Source organism: Solanum verrucosum, unplaced genomic scaffold, assembly GCF_900185275.1.
Source record: "Solanum verrucosum unplaced genomic scaffold, falcon-dt-bn FXZP01000306.1, whole genome shotgun sequence".
NCBI lineage: Eukaryota > Viridiplantae > Streptophyta > Magnoliopsida > Solanales > Solanaceae > Solanum > Solanum verrucosum.
Genome location: NW_026020398.1, coordinates 1,070,866 through 1,089,433, shown reverse-complemented (window position 1 = coordinate 1,089,433; position 18,568 = coordinate 1,070,866). Strand labels below are relative to the sequence as shown.

Here is an 18,568-nt window from a genome sequence, read left to right as displayed (position 1 = left end):
GTTAAAATAAGAAAAAAAAAATCGAAAGATAAGGTTGTTTTCAATTTTGTATTTGGAAAAGGGCTAAAAATATTCAGTTGAAAAAATAAAAGTCAAAAGGAAAATTTCGCAACTAAAAATAACTTAATTAGGTCTCACAGTTATAGGTTGCATCTTACGATTCGTAGCTACATGTTAGAGGGAGGAGAGAGGCGAGCGAGATTGGGAGAGGGGAGGAGAGAGGCAAGCGCGAGAGGACAGAGAGTGGAGAGAGGTGAATTGTATTTGTATATCTCTCAAATTGTATATGTATATTTGTCAGATAATTGTATATGTGTAACTAGTATACATATGTAATGTATATCTAAAGAGCGAAATTAGGAAAGGGAGGAGAGAGGGCAGAGAATGGAGAGAGGTGAATTGCATATGTATGTTTTGTCATATAATTGTATATGTATATGTATAATTTGTAGTTGTATATGTATAAGAGAAGAAAGAGGCGAGAGAGAAGAAGAGAGGAGAGAGCTACACGTAATTATAGCTAAAAAGAGGTTGTGAGTGGTAATTAATTCAAACTATAGCAATGTTAGCTAATTAACTAGTATATGTTTGTTTATTCGTGTAATATCCCCTACAAAGAATAATTGTAAATCGGTACATGAAATGACTTTTCTCAAAAGTTTTCGAAATTTTTTTAGATGACTTTTCTTTTCTATCAAACACTATATTGGAAAAATTATTAGTATTTCAATTTCTACAAATAAAATCATTGGGATAAAGAATTATATGCTGTTGTAGCATGTCATTATGGTTAAAGATGTACTTTCTAGTTTGGTTTAAGCAAACTACATTTTCAAAAATGAAATGTTAGTCATGGCCTCTCCCTCCTTCCTCTTCATTTTCATGGACCTTCCACACAAGCAAACACCTTAGAATGGTCATAGGATGGACCTTCCACACAAGCAAACACCTTAGAATGGTCATAGGATGCACAATTTGAATTTAGTCGTGGCTCCAATGCAAGACCAAAACACCAAATGAAAAAGAAAAAGGTATAACAACACCTCATGCAATTGAAGTGAAGAGCAAACATGAAGATAATAGAAACAAGGCATAATTCAGCAATTTGGCACTTTACCAACAACGCAATTGTGGCACACTATTAAACTTGAAAATCATGTGTGGCTTAAAACATGTAAAATAGCATATAGCAAATATTCCAAAGTAGCGATAAAACATCCATAGTAGGATTAAAAAGCATGGTGTTTAACTAACAGAATCCTAAGTTGCATTACAGAGCACTAATAACTTAATAACGACATCATTGTACAACTTAAAAACACGCCGCCCATGCCCAAAAACAAAATTGTTGATACTAAAAATGTCTCCGCTGTGACACTTATTCTTCAGCTTTCTTCTTCTTCTTCTTTTTCTCTTTCTTTTTTTCCGTGGTTTCTGATTCATCCTCATCAACATCAGCGTGTTTCCTCTTCTTTTTCTTACTTTGTTCGAGTTCTACATTTTCCACTTCATTATCTGCGTGTTTCTTCTTTTTCTTCTTCTCCTTCTTCCCAGTGTCTTCAGGTTCTGCTCCATCCTCTGTTTCAGCAGACTTCTTCTTCTTCTTCTTTTTCTTCTCTCCTTCAGTAACAGGGGATTCCTCACCTGCTGCTTCCTCGGTTTGATCATCTATACTCATTTTCTTTTCCTCATTCTCAGTGTGTCCCATAACAGAATCAGCAGAAGGATTGTAAACCTACAGAAGGAGAAGTCAATACTGGAAGCAAATCAAGAAAGTATAGCGTAGAAGAAAGGACAGTCCCAAACCTTAGCTGGTGTTATCAGCCCTCCCTTTTTACGATCCTTGTCATAAACTTCAATCTTAGGTTTGCCCTTAGCAGACCCAGCTGATTTGCTCAACTCTTTGCCTTCTAAGGCTCTTAAGCGTGCTTCAAGCTAAAAAAGTTGCATATGATAATAATCAGACTACACAAGGAGCAAGATTGAAAAAAAGATAATAATTAGTACAAACATTACCTTGGCACGATTCTCCAAACCCATGGTATTATCTTGGCTATCTGCAAGAGCATCGTATCGAATAGCCAATGCAGTTTTTGCAGCAAGAGATCTCGAAATTTTACCCTTGTGTTTTGGTGCTGCCTGTCCAATCAAAGATGCATGATATATAAGCCCATACTTTGGAGTTGCGTGTTTTGTCTTCAAAGCTCTGAAAAGAGCCTTTTCAGCACCAAGTATCTGAACTGTACTTCCAGGTTGCTTCGCAAGATTCATCAAGCTACCACCATGAGCAATAAGCCGAGCACCAACAAGTTCTCCAACAAGAGCTGTAAGATTTGGGGCAATGGTGTTCATCCTGCTCTTCAAATAATCATACAACTGAGCTCTGTACTCAGAGAATGACAGAACTTGGGTGCATAAATCTTTAATATTCTCCAGATCAAGATCACTAACTTCAGTACCCATGGAGATCATGGATGCCTCTTTCAATGCAGCCTCAACCTCTTCTGGGAGTATCTGTAAACATTGTCATACAAAAAGTGTGAATTTTGTCTCATGTAATTAAGAATAAAGCATAAATCTTGTAAAAAATGTAAGATTGCTTATTGGACTACAAGATATCACAAGCTTCATTCCAACAAGCAAGCTAGCCAACATACTAATGAATATTACTGAATGAACAGTAATCTACTTTTTTAGTTCAACTCATTTGAAGCATTTAAAAAGAAGCCACTCCTTACCTCAGAGAAATCCAACTTTGCAGCATTTGTACGGTCACCCATCAACTTCACAGCCTTGGCATAAAGAATGTTATCTTGTACAATCTTTGCAAGTTCTGGGAAATGCCAACCATACCATTCACGGACCCTCATAGCATATGTATTTAGCTCTTTATCAAGATCATCCAACAAGCTAATGGCCTGTACAATCATTGTGTCCACCTGTAAAAGAAATAAACAGTCAGTTGTACTGCTATATGATTAACAAAGAGACAAATCAGTAAAGAATATAAAATTAGACAAATAACTGCTACCCCGAAACATATCTATGAGTTTTCATCAAATATCTGAGCTATAGAGAGAACTTCAAGAGGCAGAAAATGGTAAGACTGTAAAACATTCTTTTATATGTTAGTCATAACAGATATACATTGCACAATAGCATAGCCCAAGAACTGTAGTCTTATCCACTACAAGCTAAACAGACTTTACCAGGATTCCGTGAATTACAGGAAACTACATAACCGCAAATGGCAAGAAACTGTCAGATTTCAGGAAACCACATAAACAGAGTGTAACTACTCAAATTACATGTGAAGCATCATAAGGGTTACATATGGAATGAGCATAAAATTGGCTGCATAAACAATTGAGATTTGCCAGCCTAAATGTTCCACCATCAGAGCATACTTTATGGAGAACAGTATTCCATGTTTTTTGTAAATTATACTCTTTAGACCTTCTGTTACAGTTGCAAATTAAACTTCAAGCAAGCATCACAATTGACAATTTTCAGGGTGAAATCAAATAATTTAGACTATCTAAAATTCCTATAATGGCCATCTAGCATCATCAGAAATTGTATAGAATAATGATATCCAATAACAGATTACAATCTCAAATTAATTAAGATAAAAGTAATACTAAAGAAACTTAAGCAGAAAGGATACAAGATAGAACATACAAAACCAGAGTGGTGTTCCGTAGCAGTTGAATTTTTTATAAGGTCAACGCCCCAAATCCCTTACCCAGGAATTATGGTTAGTCCTTTTCCACTATGTTCCCCTGGTGGATTGAACCCCTAACCTCATCATTGAAGGTGGAGGAGGATCCTTTCATTCGCTATATTTCTACTTTATAGACTAGACTAACCTTCCTTTTTCTCCATGCAATCAGTTATCCCAATATTTGCCAATATTTGTTATGTAAGAATATCCATAATGAAACCATATAGAACATGAAAAATCAGTCAACTTATAGCAATTTACCTTGTCAGGGCTAAACTTTAGCTTGTATCTTGAAAGACTGTGAGATAAACCCAAGCTCATTGGAGCCAAGTCTTGAGATGCAAGACCAGAAATGAGCTCAGTCAACTGACTTCTAACTCCTCTCATTAATTCCATGACAGCATTATTATGAACACAATCAATTTGCTGCACACACATCCCACACCAACTTCAGCCAAAAAATTATTGAGAACCAAAACAAAAAAAAACGATGAACTGACATAAGAAGGAAGCTGACCAATTTCTCTTTAATTGCATTTCCAAGCTTTGAATCAGCAACCGCCAAAGTTTCACCATCACAGTGTGCTTTCAAGAACTTGCGCAGTCCTTTGCTGGGCTTGCTATCTATCAATAACGTAGCTGCTGACAGAGCTTCTGAGGTGTTCTCAAACTTGGAGAAAGCTTTTAGCTTCACAACCTGTTTTCATACCAACCAGTCAAGTAAATGAAGAATGTATGAAACACAAAGTTAAAAACTTTACAAGCACAATTTATGTCCAAATTTCAAAACATGCTACACCAAGATTTCTACTTCACGATTAACTCATCAAATGGTTTGTCCAAAAAAAATTACCTTTCTGGCGGAATCAGTTGAGGAGAAGTCCTTCCACAAATCCTGCAACAAACACACAAAAAAACGATTCTATAAAACATAAAAACACAGAAGAAAAAAAAGGGTAAGAGATGAATGCTATGATACCTCAACTTTGGAGAGCTTTCCCTCATCCAAAACTTTGAAAAGGGCAAAACCTGCCGGTGTTTCAAACAATACCAACATCTCCGGAAGAAGCTGTAACCAAAGTGTTTAAGGATTATCTTTAAGAAAAAACACTACACAGAAGGAGGAATACTCAAACCATAAATCTATTATTAAGACTTAAGCATAAAAAATAATGTTACCTTTTTCCGGTGCGGCGATTCTAGAAGGACGCCGAACTTTCACCTCCACAAAGTGAAACTCCGAGAGACGAGAAGATTGAAGGCGGAGGCTTTGGAATTAGGGTTTAGGGTTTACAGGAGTGTGTTATTTAAGTGAGGAAGAAAGAGAAAAAGGGTTAGGGTATAAGGAATGTGGGCGGGTCAAAATAATTTTGGATTGGGCTTATATTGGTGAATTTTGGGTTGGGCTGATATTGGGCTGATTCAGAATAAGGAAATTTCAAAAACAACTAAGACCGGAACATAATCACGATAGTTGTAGTTTGTTTGATTATGATTTGTAGCTACATGTTAGAAGGAGGAGAGAGGTGAGTGAGTTTGGGAGAGGAAGGATAGAGGCAAGCAATATTGGGAAAGAGAGGAGAGAAACACAATTGAGTTGTATATCTGATCGATAATTGTATCACAAATACAATTGTTTTGTATGAAAAAATAAGCTACTAGATGGAGGAGAGAGACGAGCGAGACTGGGAGAGGAAGGAGAGAGGAGAGCGAGATGTGGGAGATATAGGAGAGAGACGAGAGAGTTACAATTGATTTGTATATATGATCGATAATTGTATATATGACCGCTAATTGTATCATGGTTACAATTAATGCAATTGTATCAAAGACCAACAAGGATTGTGATGGAGTGGTAAGTACTCCTTCATCCTTAACCATAGATCTTGGGTTCGATATCCCCTAGGTACAGAGTCACCTTTGTTAGTGAGCATTTTACCCCTTACCCACCCACCCCACCCCCCAATGTGAGACTTTTCGACGCGAATCCAAATTTAGTCAAGCTCCAATGTACGTGCCGAATATTGGGTGGGAAAACAAAATAATTTACAGTTTTTCAAAGTCTATTTTATTCATTTGTTGATGCAAAATCAAGTGTATCAATTATATTAATAAATACAAATTGTATCGACAAATATAATTGTATTAACAATTACAATTGTTACGAATCATAATTCTTTCAAACTATAGTTGTTAAAGCAAATACAAATCACATGCTTGTCTTCGTATGTAATTCTTCCATCTAGAATTGAGAAGTTGTGTCCAATATGGAATACAATTGTTATGAATCATAATTCTTTCAAACTATAGTTGTGTATATAAATACATATCACGTGTCTACCTTCATATGTAATTAATCCATTTAGAATTGAAAATTTGGGTTCAATATGGAAGGAATTAAAGGAAATTACATGTATCTGGGATACATAGGGTCAAATTTAGGTAGAATTTGTTATAAATACATTATATTCAAGTGGACTCACATGTATCTGATTGTCTTTCCTGCCTACCTCTCTTCCTTTGTATTTGTTTTTTCAGAATGTATTTGGTATCCCAAATACATGTATATAGTGTGAATCGCATGGATCTAAGATACACATACTCTCTCGCTCGCTCCCCTCCTATCTCACTCGCCTCCTTTCCTATGAATATATATATTTTAGAGTAAATACATATCACGTGTTTACCTTCATATGTAATTAATCCATTTATAATTGAAAATTGTATAACTTACATAAATCACATAGTGTAAAGAGTAAATTACATCTTATCCCTACTTTTTTCCTAATTACAATAATTCCTTAAAATTTATACCTTCTGGATACATAAGTTCCCATCCGGATACATTAATTCACCATCCGGATACATTAATTCTAATACAAGAAAAAATCTTTTGTTGCACTAAAAAGGGAATAAAATCTGAAAATTAATTAAATCCCATAAATTACGCTTATGTTTATTCTTACTCTCAATCATACATAGGAAAATCCTAATAGAATGAAGAAATTCAAATTTTCAAATTGCTCTCCTTGTTCAACAAAAAAACCTTTCAGATTTGATTCAAAAACTTTTGTTGAAACTTTGGGTAAGCGAGGTGAATTATGAAGGATACAAAAGTGATGGAATTGTTGTTGGACAAACGATATCCTTTTGAATCTTCAAGTTCATAGATCCTTTCAATTTTGATTCAAGATTATAAAAAATTTTGAGATTCAAGATTCTTTCTTCTCTCAATTCAACGAAGATCCTTTCAATTTTGATTTAAAATTGTTGAAAATTTTGAGATACAAAATTCTTCTCCTAGTTTATTGAAGATCCTTTCAATTTTGATTCAAAATTGTCGAAAAAATTGAGAAGATACATCATGAATATCTTTGCTACTTAGTATTTTATATACTATTTATGTATCTTGTTTAAATTGATAAGTATTGTATTTATACTAAATACATTAAATAAATAATTGTTGCCATAAGATGTTAGATTTGAGATCGAAACATTACTATGTGATAGTTGCTATGTAATTGATACATTTAGTATAAATTCGAATTTACGTATCATATCTAAAAAATTAGTGCATGATACATTACTATTTATGCATCTCATTTAATTTGATAATTATTGTATTTATACTAGATACATTAAATAAGTAATTGTTGCCCATAAGATGTTAGATTTGAGATCGATACATTACCGTGTGTTGGTTGCTATGTAATTGATACATTTAGTATAAATTAGAATTTACGTATATATCATATCTAAAAAAATTAGTGCATGATACAATACTATTATGTATCTCGTTTAAATTGATAAGTATTGTATTGTTTGCCTTGAAAGATACGTATAACTTACATAATGTATCATTTTGTGGTTGATAATAATGTATTTGATACAATAAGGTTGTGAAAGAAAGATGTATGTAGGCTGAAATAAAGTGTATCTATAAATGTATCACAATAAATAAGAATTAAGTTATCAATTAGATACATGAACAAACACGGATTTGGCTCCCCTCCATTACACTTTCCATCCATTTCGTCAAGTACACTTCTAGATGAGAGACATGTGTCTTATTCAATTTTTAAATATCAAGATTATATTATATTAAGAAGTATTGTAACCATAGTTATAATATCATTATTTTCATCTTATATTTTTTAAAAAACATATTAAACTATGCTATCTTTAAGATGAGAATTGACCACAAAAAATTGTGGCAATAAATTTTATACTTGAAATATTATGTTGAGAAACCAAAAAGAAGGTAAAAAAATTATCAATATTGACAAAAATTATAAAATAAAAGAAAGGGAAATAAAAATAATAATAACAAAAAAAAAAGACGAGATGTTATTAAGATTACAAATGTGAAATATCAAAATTCTAAAGTTTAGGAGAAAATGTGGTTATTGTGTTTGAAGAAGGAAAAAAATGAAATATATATGTTTTTAAAAAATATTATTTTATCTTCTTCGGGTTTTTTTTGTTTTGTGAATTTTGAAAACATATTTAAAGCCAAAATATTTTCGAAGACTGTTATTTATCGGGCTAAATAAAAATAGAGATTTGTGGAGTGAAATAAGGAAGGGATAAATATCGATTTTGGGAGTTAGGATTTATGTATCCGGGATTTTGGGGTTTGGGAGTAAAATAAGGGATTTTGGAAAAATTTAGAACTGATAGGGATTAATGGGAATTATGGAAAAAAAAGGTGTGTATATAGGTAATTTATCCTTGAAAATTTGGGTTCAATATGGAAAGAATTAAAGGAAATTACATGTATCTGGGATACATAGGGTCAAATTTAGGTAGAATTTGTTATAAATATATTATATCCAAGTGGACTCACATGTATCTGATTGTCCTTCCCGTCCACCTCTCTTCCTTTGTATTTGTTTTTTCAGAATGTATTTGGTATCCCAAATATATGTATATAGTGTGAATCGCATGGATCTAAGATACACATACTCTCTCGCTCGCTCCCCTCCTATCTCACTCGCCTCCTTTCCTATGAATATATATATTTTAGAGTAAGAAATACATGTATCTAGGTGTACCTAACTTAAAATCTGGTTTAAAATTATTAATTAGTGAAATAATATGTTATTTTTTAAAATTGTTGGAAGAGTTAGTAAATATGATACAAATATTTGTGTAATTAGGTAGTTTTTCCGTAATCTTACCCAACACCCCTAAAATGTAACTTTCCCTATATGTTTAAGGTGGTAGGTACGATCATACTTACTATTTCCAACTTGAATTGAACATATAATTAAATAAACTATATCGTATATATTTGTGTACTAAGTTCACACTTGTATATAAAGCAATATTAATATTAAGTATATTGGTACCTTATACTACTTATATGAAAATTTTGGATTCATCTTATCACCTCTGACTATCCAAAGAATTAATTGATTGTTTGCTTTCACTTTGTTTTTTAGTACTAAGATAGGTTACTTTGAGATTAATTAAGATATATCTCAAAATATCTGAAATAGCACCTAATTATGTTTGTTACTTGTGAGGAAAAAAATAATGAAAATGACATGAAAGAATGATTAGGATCTTTGATAATTTTCTTGTTGTGATAATCTATAGTCCATTAATCAAAATAATGACTTACTTAATAAGGCTTGGTGCTAAACCTATTGATTATTGTTTAGTGGTTTTTTCTTTGATTAAAAAAATAAGTGGTTTAGAAGGGTTAGGCAACAAGTCATAATTATATATAGCAAATATTTTAGTTTATTTAAAAGAGTTGATTTAGCACTACTCTATTTCTCCCCTTCATCTCAATTACTTTATTATGTTTATAATAATGGATAATTGATTTGATTGTAAGAATTCTTATTTTCTTTTCATGTAAGATAGGTTCATATTATCTTTGTTTTCTTATCCTTATTAACTAAATATGGATCTTCATGAGTTGAGTTAAAGCATCAAGTTTATGGTTCTTTGATGCAAAATAACAATTCATTTAGTTGTCTATAGAGTCAAATCTCTACGGAACAACATTCTCACGTAACAATACCTCATTATAACACTTTGTCCCTTTGAAATAACTTACCAATCATATGACGATATAAAGATAAGGTCAATCCAATTTGTGAGGGAAAATTTATGATTGTTTTACTAAGATATGACACTACATACAGTCACATTTCAAGCAAAATTGCGAGTGTCACTAGACAAATGTGACTCTAACAATTTTCTATTTTTCTTACCTATAACAACAATATGTCTAGCTTTATCGAACTATAGCTAAACGCTCTCTCTATATTATATATATATATATATATATATATATATATATATATATATATATATTTGTCCAATAACTATTGGTTGATCTGTCTGATATCCACATTTCAGTTGGCTTTATTAGTGGTAACAAAAATAGTAGTAGATGATAACTAGATACTATCTTTAATAATCACTTGGTTCTTCAGCCTTTCATTTCTAAAATTTTGGATCTTATAACTTGAATACTTGAACAACGAATTAACTAAGTTTACTTGTTTAATTTTGAGATGGTGTCTGATATCTGTTGCTTTGGATTTTGACTAATTCAAATTCATAGGTTAAAATTTGAGATCTCTTATTAAGAATGAATGAGTTCTTACTACATACGATCAATGTTTAAATTTCGTGAGTAGATTAAAACGATCAAGGAGAGACTATCTTATTAGACACATATCCATACCATATATATTAATTCTACCTATACTATCAAATAATTACGTATCTTACTACTAATTAAAAGTTTATTCCTACCATATATTAAGGAAGATGTACCTACATACATGTACTTTTGCTACCAGATATACTAAATTAGGGAAAGAGAAGAACGAGATGGGGAGGGAGGCCAGCGAGATAGTTATGGATCCCAGATAAATGCAAATCACACTATATACATACTAGATACATGTATTTGGTATGAATTGCATTATCTGGGATACCAGATATATCGGAGGGTGGCAAGCGAGATAGAAGGAAAGCAAGCGAGATTTGTTATGTATCACAGATACATGCAAATCCACTTGGATATATAGTGTATCTAAAATAAATTATACCTAATTTTGACTCCATATATCTCGAGATACATGTATCTGGAAGCACCAAGATCTAATAAAATTAAAATATACCTAAATAATTAGCTCCTAAACTAGTGAGATTTCTGTAAGTTTCCCGATCATTAAAAAAAATCAATTTCCGGCGGAGCATCTTTAACTATTTCTAAATGGCCCAATATTCACCAATCACACCTAATAATACATATTTATAACTTATAATAAAGAACATATAAGACATCTTGAAATTGACATGAAAATCAAATTATGTCAGTTTATTGGCCCAACTGGACCCTCCATTTTCATAATTTTCTCGATTTAAGATGAATCTTTCCAAGTGTCTCCGGTTTATTACTCAACCACCACAGGCCACTTGCTTCTTTTTTCTTCCACATGTGATACTTTATGTAGCTCGATTAAATTTAAATTCGATATGAAATATTATTTTTTCAGGAATGACGCTTTCGATATAGTTTTTTTCATTTTCAGAGGCTTAAGCCCGAGACTTCTCATTAACACCTTATTTAGATGGTTGTTACATGTTATATTGTTTTGTATTTTATTGTTAGTTTAGATACAATATTTGTTTTCATTGTTATTTAAATTTTATTGTATCGTTTAATTACATCATTAGGTAACGACGGAAAGACCCATTTTATGTAATGACCGATTTGGTGTGATCACGTCGTTACATTAACATTTTCTTCTTATTTTTTCTTTATTTATTATTTCATAATTATATTTCATCTTTTACCCTACCCTTTCATAGTAGCTCTACTGCGTATCCTACTTTCTTGTAGGTTATCATTCAAATTATTGATGTGTGACATTATGTAATGACACGATACAATCTATCCAAACATTATATTCATTAAAACAATATAGTACGATACAGTACAACACAATACAATACAATACAATATAATACAATCCATTATGAAACAATACGTAACAACCATCCAAACAATGTGTAAGGGATTTTTTGGTAAGGTGTATAGAAATAATGTTGAATATGTTGTGCTAGTAATGTTGGTATAAGTTGTGCTAACATTAGTTATGCAAAAATTATTTTTTATGTCTTGTTTGGTATAGTGTATTAGAAATAACATGAAATGCATAATTTCTAAAAAGAATATTTATTTACAAACACAAATTCTATGGAAACTGAAAAGGGTGTAGAGAAGGTTTTTGAGGGGAAATTATATCTTGAGCTATTCTAATACGTGCATTAAACCCCCTTTGATTACTAATACCATCAATTTTGATGTATCAATTATATATACCTTAATACAGTACCAAATGGAGTGTATACTAATGTTTATATTATTTATACATAAGTTGAAAAAATGTAATAAACAATATTAATAATACACAAAATAAATGAATGCATTATTTTTTTTTATACACCCTATCAAACGATCTCTATAAAATGTCCCACGTATTAATAGCGGCCACTAGTCATTATTAATTTATTGTATAATTGTATCAACCATTTCAAAAATCAACCCAAACCAATCAGTACAAACGACACATTTAAATGATCGATTGTTTGGAGTCGCACAATTCAATTGTCAATATCAAAAGCTTAATCAACTTATTCTACTCTCTTTTTCTTGTTTTTTATTCTGATTCTATTTGCTTAGTTGTCAATAATGTGATGGATTTCATGAGTTAACATCAGAGGTAGTTTCAAAGGAAACGTAAAGAAAGTTCATATATACTCTTTTGTTCCTAATTACTTATCCACTTTTGAATTAACACACCTACTAAGAAATCAATAATTGACAAAGTGACTTTACCATTTTATCCTTATTAATTATGAAGTGGATGAATTAAAAATTTAATATTTTCAAGACGTTCTACCTTTTTCAAAGTAATTAATTGAGGGTATAATAGGTAAAAAAATTTGTCCTTTCTTGATTTGTCAAAGTGGACAAGTAATTAGGGACAATTAAAAAAGAAAATGTGGACAAGTAATTAGGGACAGAGGGAGTACCAATCAAGTTTCCTCAACAAAAGCAAACAATTAAATTTCAGCTATAAATTAAATGTACAACACAAAATATGTATCCAACACCTTAATTTCAATTATATATTCAAACATAATATAATGAGTGATCAGCGGATGATATATTGCTTTTGTAGGTAACTCTTCTAATATGGTAGTTGATATCTGTTTTGAAGCGTAGATTAATGTGGATTCATGATCAATTCATCAAAGATAAAAATGATGCTTAAGTGGGAAAAATCAGTAATTACTTCTCTCTAAGAACTAAAGAAAAAAAAATTGAGCTATAACTACTAAAATATCAAAAAATAAAATAAAAATTGGGAAAAATGCTTAAGTGGGATCAAACGGTTAGAAAACATAATAGGAAATATAATTGAAGAAGAAAATGCCTTTGAGACGTATAAAATCACTTTCTTTAAAGAGATGTTGTTCGTATAAATATTGAGAAAAATACAAACAAATCCTCTCAGGTTACATCAAAGCTCTTAGTTTATACCTACAGATTTTTCTTGGGCTACTTCTACATTGTCTTTATATTTATAGAACTTAAGAGATGACGTTTTATAAAAGTGATGTTCTTTCATGAACATATGACTTTTCATAATATAGTCATATTGATCAAATGACTTTTCATAACAGTAATGTTCTTTATGAACAGATGTGTTTGTTCAATTTAAAACCTCTATATATTACAGAATATTCAACACGAACGAAGGTAAGCCCACTCAATATTCATTTGTGCACCCAAAACAATGGTGAAATCACTTTATAGTTTTGCTACTAAGGGTGTATTTTAAGGGTAGGTCCGCCTCTGGCTACATCTATCCTCTCTCGTTGCAACAAGATATATACTCTCATATCCTAACTTATTTAAATTCGATTTACTTTAAATTGGCTCCTAAATATTAGACCTTTGGATGAGCCAATGGTTGTAGTGTATATGCTTTCAATAATTTAATTAATTCGACTAGTGATTGTGCTAGGAGCCACTGTATGAATATACGATCACACGTGTAGTATCATTTGTTCGGATATTTTTTAATCGCTAAACAAAAATATATAATATATTATAACATAAAATGCAAGATTAATTTTGATTTCTGAAAACATGACTGTTATAGAAATATGTTATTTATAAAGTATTATTAAGATGTTCAACTTTATACGGCATTTTTTTTATTTCCTTAATTCGATGCATTTATTTGTTATTGTATTTAGTAAATGCAATTTTATAAGTTATATTCTTTCATCAAATTTTTAATTTATTAATTCCCACCAGCTTCAAAGTTTAGTGCATGAGTCGGCTATGATATTTTTACTTTCCTCTTTTAATGCAGCCTGAAAAAATATGTTATTCTAAAAAATTAATTGTTAATTAGAACATTTTCTTGTCGTTTGGTTAGGTATTTTAATAACAATATATGCCATAAAAATTCCATGAGGATTAGTATTTAGTATTAAAAATAAGGATATTATACTGCTTTATGTTAAGAAAAAATCTCTCGTAGAAAGATTGGCTAAAGATTGTAAAAACACTAATCTTATAATTGAGTTTCTATTTCATGGTTGAATTTCTTTTGATTCGATATATTACTCTCATTATTATTTTCATAAATAGGAATCGTATGAAATAAATTTTATGTACGATTTTGAAACAAATTAAAGATTTTTGTTAATTAAATGACGATTTTAATTTCGGTTCAATCTCGAATTAAATTGTGCAGAAGTTTTTTCAAGAATTATTAATATAAAGTTATGCTACTAGAATTATTATAAGTGAATATCTTATAATATTATGCAAAGGTGTTGCTTTGAAATTGCATATATTCTTATAATAGTAGTAACATGTGAAAGTGATATGTTTTTAAAAAAAATATTCTTGAAACAATACGTACCGTTGAACTTTCCATAATTAATTTATAGACTATAGTTAGTGGAAGTAGAAGAAGATTTATACAAACTATATATAGTTCTTGTTTGTCAATTTTTGAGGGAAAAAATTAAAAAAATAAAATAAGAAGCAGTATGTTCTTGCTAAGAATCATATACGATAAGAAAACAAAAAGTTAAGAAGAAATATGATTGTAAATTTAGTCATGTCTCTTTTTATTAATTACTAAAAAAAATAGGTGAGTGTTTTTTTATTTTCAAAAGATAAAATGAATTTGACATAAGAAAAGACTTTGAAACATTGAAGATATAGTTACGTAATGCGATAAGCTTCGAATGGGTTTTGGCATATACATAGAAGTTTGATAGTCGTATTGAAGTTTGATTAAATTCGATTTCGGATCAAGAAGTTCTATAGTGAGGTAAAATGCTTCTTAACAAAGTCGACTTTGTATTCAGAGACTCAAAAGACTCTGATTAATGATAAACGAGTATTTACCACTTCAACACAATCCTTTCATATATACTTTCAGGGATGGAGTCATGATTATAATTTCCTGGGTTCTATATTTTAAAATGACTATTTTAAGTGTTAATAATTGGGTTCTAAATTTAATATTTATTCATATCTAATGAATACAATATATACACTATTTGAGTAAAAGCTATTGAATTCCGATGAACTCATATTTATTGGCTCTTGTATACTTCATATAGGAATTAATTTTTCGGTCACTCAACTAATAGTTATTTTCTTTATTGAAATTTAGAATCAAGAAAAATGACAACTTTTTATAAATAATAACTATATTAGTTGAGTGATTATCGCTGAGAAATCAACCCCACCATATACTCACAAAATAAACATTTTTTTCAAAATAATCCTGCTAAGTAATAATTATATAGGTTATATGATCATAATTTTAGTATTGACGTGTTCCACAGCCAGATTGATAGAGCAAGTGTGCACCTTGTTTTTTGTTAGTAAACTCTACATTTAATTCTTAAATTTCTCTAGTTATGACTTTTAGAATATAAAATGTTAGACTAAAGTTATTTCGATGCGTGAAACAATGAAATATTTGGAATAAGAAAAAAAATGTATTTATGTGGACTATGTACAAGAAAAAAATGAAATTGTGAGACACATGGTGGTGCAATTGCATGTTATTCTCGTTTTATTTTGATACTCTTTCTCTTGCATGTGTGCATGTATATATTTTTTTTTTCTCGCAAAAATAAGAAAAATATTTTTAAGAAATTAGTTACAACATTGGAGTATCATAGAAGGAAGGGTTTCGTATCTGTTTTAAAGGCATTAGACGCAGACAACGAAGAAACTCTTTTTATTATGTTTAAAAAGCCTCTAGGCGTTATCATAACAATGTAGTGCTAGCATTAATGAAACCAACTCTAATGTAAATGTGTAATGCTGCATAATGCTTAAATAAATATATAACCTTTATTATAGCTAATATCTTTTTTTTTAAAACCCAGTGTTTGGTATTTAATTTAAAGTTTTAATAGTTTAGATTCACATATCTAAGATCCTTTAAAGAATGAATCATTCTTTATCATAAATTTTAGAAGTCATGATGATGATCAATATCACTATTAAATAGTGTAGATCTTTTAACTCTTCATCTAAGTACTCTCTCAATATCTTAATGAAATCAATAATTTAATGTTATGAGCAGAATATTCCAATTTTCTTTCTCTTGGACCAGTTATGACATGGACTATAGGTAAACTATAACAAATAAATTATTTCATTATTGTACAATAAAAAAATGTATGTATCTTTAGCTACTCCTTCATATATTATTTCTACTAAGTAAACTAACAATTCCAACAACTATTAGGTTGAACCGACGTAAATCCCTATTGTCTTTTACTGCTAATAACATTAAAACATTCGATATATTAGAGGTCATTTGGACATTGAAATGGTATTTGTCCTTTAATCCCTTGGTTCCTAGTGCCTTTCCTTTTCAATTTTCTTGACTTTTAATTTAATATTTGCTGGGTAACGTCAATATTTTGTCTATGGCAAGATCAACGAGGGTGCTGGGGTGATTCAGATTATGATTGAACATGATGCTTGTTTAGTGAACATGAAGATGTGTCTTTATTATCAGCTATAAATTATGATATGATGGTGAACACTTGATCCTAACAAGTGATATCAGAGTCAAGGTCATGAGTTCGATTTCTTAGAACAACATGTTGCATGAGGCAGGTGTTGGGAGGGAGATCATTGGGTAACACCAACATCCTACCTATGACAAAGCGCACAAGGGTGTTGGGTTGACCGGATCAAAGTCATGATCGAACATGGTGTTTGCTTAGTGGGTTTAATTTAGAAATAAAGTTGCATCCTTACTATCGGCTATAACTTTTGACATGATGATAGGTGCTTGATCATATCTTTTGGTATCAGAGACAAAGTCATGAGTTTGATTTCCAAAACAACATGCATCTTGCATGAAACAAGTGTTGGGAGGGGAATTGTTAGGTAATGTCAACATCTTGTCCATGAGGGGCATGGGTTGGTCCAGGTCAGAATCATAAGCTATCAGTTATTGATTTTGACATGATGATGAACGTTTAATTCTAACCACGCTTAGCTTAACCAATAAATAATTATTATTATATTTCTACTATGGTTAATACTTGAGAAGAAATTTCATTCTAAACTCATAGACTTCCTAACAAAACCCTAGTTTTTATTATTCACATACATGAATATCAAATTAGCCCTAGTTAATAGTAATTCATTGTCGTTTAACGTCCAAAGATTAACAGGTTGATTGAATAATAAAATTTACATCCATTAATTTAGCTAGTTAATGCTATTTTGATTTAATTCGTGTATTTGATACTCCTGATAAGCAACAAACTGCAAATGATTTGAGTTGATTTGCCTTTAATTAACTTCAAACTTTAATATGTAGATTTATTAATTTGTTAGTATTAATTAACTTATGCAAGTATAAAGTCCATAGTGTTATTGGTAGAGCATTTTTAAATGATTAATATCTTAAGAACCATTTATATTATTAATAAACTATAGTGTTAATGAGTAATTATCACAATGTCTTTGTCACCACTTGGTTGTTATATATTCACCAATAGCACCTACCATGACTATATCTTTTTTTAGTAATGAAGAGCCTTGGCATTGACATGAAAAATCTAATACTGTCTCTTTATTGGCCTAATTAATGGCACCTCCATTTTCATGATTTTTTTTTTTCCTCTTTAGATTTATAGTTTACCTATATATTTATTAATATTTATCTTTCGACCTAACTCGAATCTTCAACTCATAGGTGTTTAATTATTTGAACAAGTTTTACTTGTCCTCCAATTTCATGAATTGTTTTTTCCTTCCTTTTTTATGTTTCAAGAAAGAAACCTTCAAAGTCTTGTCTTACTATTCCTCAACTTTTTTTTCTCATTTAAAATTATAGATGAAATTTTCATCTCACACAACTCCTAAATAATAAAAGAAAGACGAATCTCATTTTCCTTCTCGCTTATATATAAAATTGAATCCATTTGATTTTTAATTTTTTTTTTATTAATCTTTGACTTTTCAAGGTATCCTTCGTTAATGCTATTAGTGATAGTGAATTACTAATTTTTTCAATGTTTTAGTTCTTATCCCCTAGAGGCCACTACTTAGTTTGAAAGACCATTGGTCATTATCATAATTAAAAAGTAAATTGATATTTAAAAAATAATTTTGCATACTTTTTTTATATTGAAAATATATATAGTTAAATATTTTTAATCAATTTAAATTTTAAATTATGAAATGAATATCATTTTGAAACAATTAGTGATTATTAATTGAAACAAGAGGAG

General features: G+C 30.5%; 1 protein-coding gene across 1 annotated transcript; it reads right to left on the bottom strand.

Annotated features, from left to right (window-relative positions):
- Window positions 1-1,168: 1,168 nt before the first annotated feature.
- On the bottom strand, window positions 1,169-5,031 carry LOC125839468 (probable nucleolar protein 5-2). The gene is made up of 9 exons (XM_049518441.1): window positions 4,904-5,031; window positions 4,704-4,793; window positions 4,578-4,619; window positions 4,242-4,421; window positions 3,986-4,150; window positions 2,739-2,939; window positions 2,017-2,514; window positions 1,807-1,935; window positions 1,169-1,735 (listed from the first exon to the last, which is right to left on the bottom strand). Exons 2-9 carry the CDS (start codon window positions 4,779-4,781, stop codon window positions 1,379-1,381), a joined length of 1,650 nt encoding a protein of 549 aa, XP_049374398.1. The 5' UTR covers window positions 4,782-4,793; window positions 4,904-5,031; the 3' UTR covers window positions 1,169-1,378.
- Window positions 5,032-18,568: the final 13,537 nt, after the last annotated feature.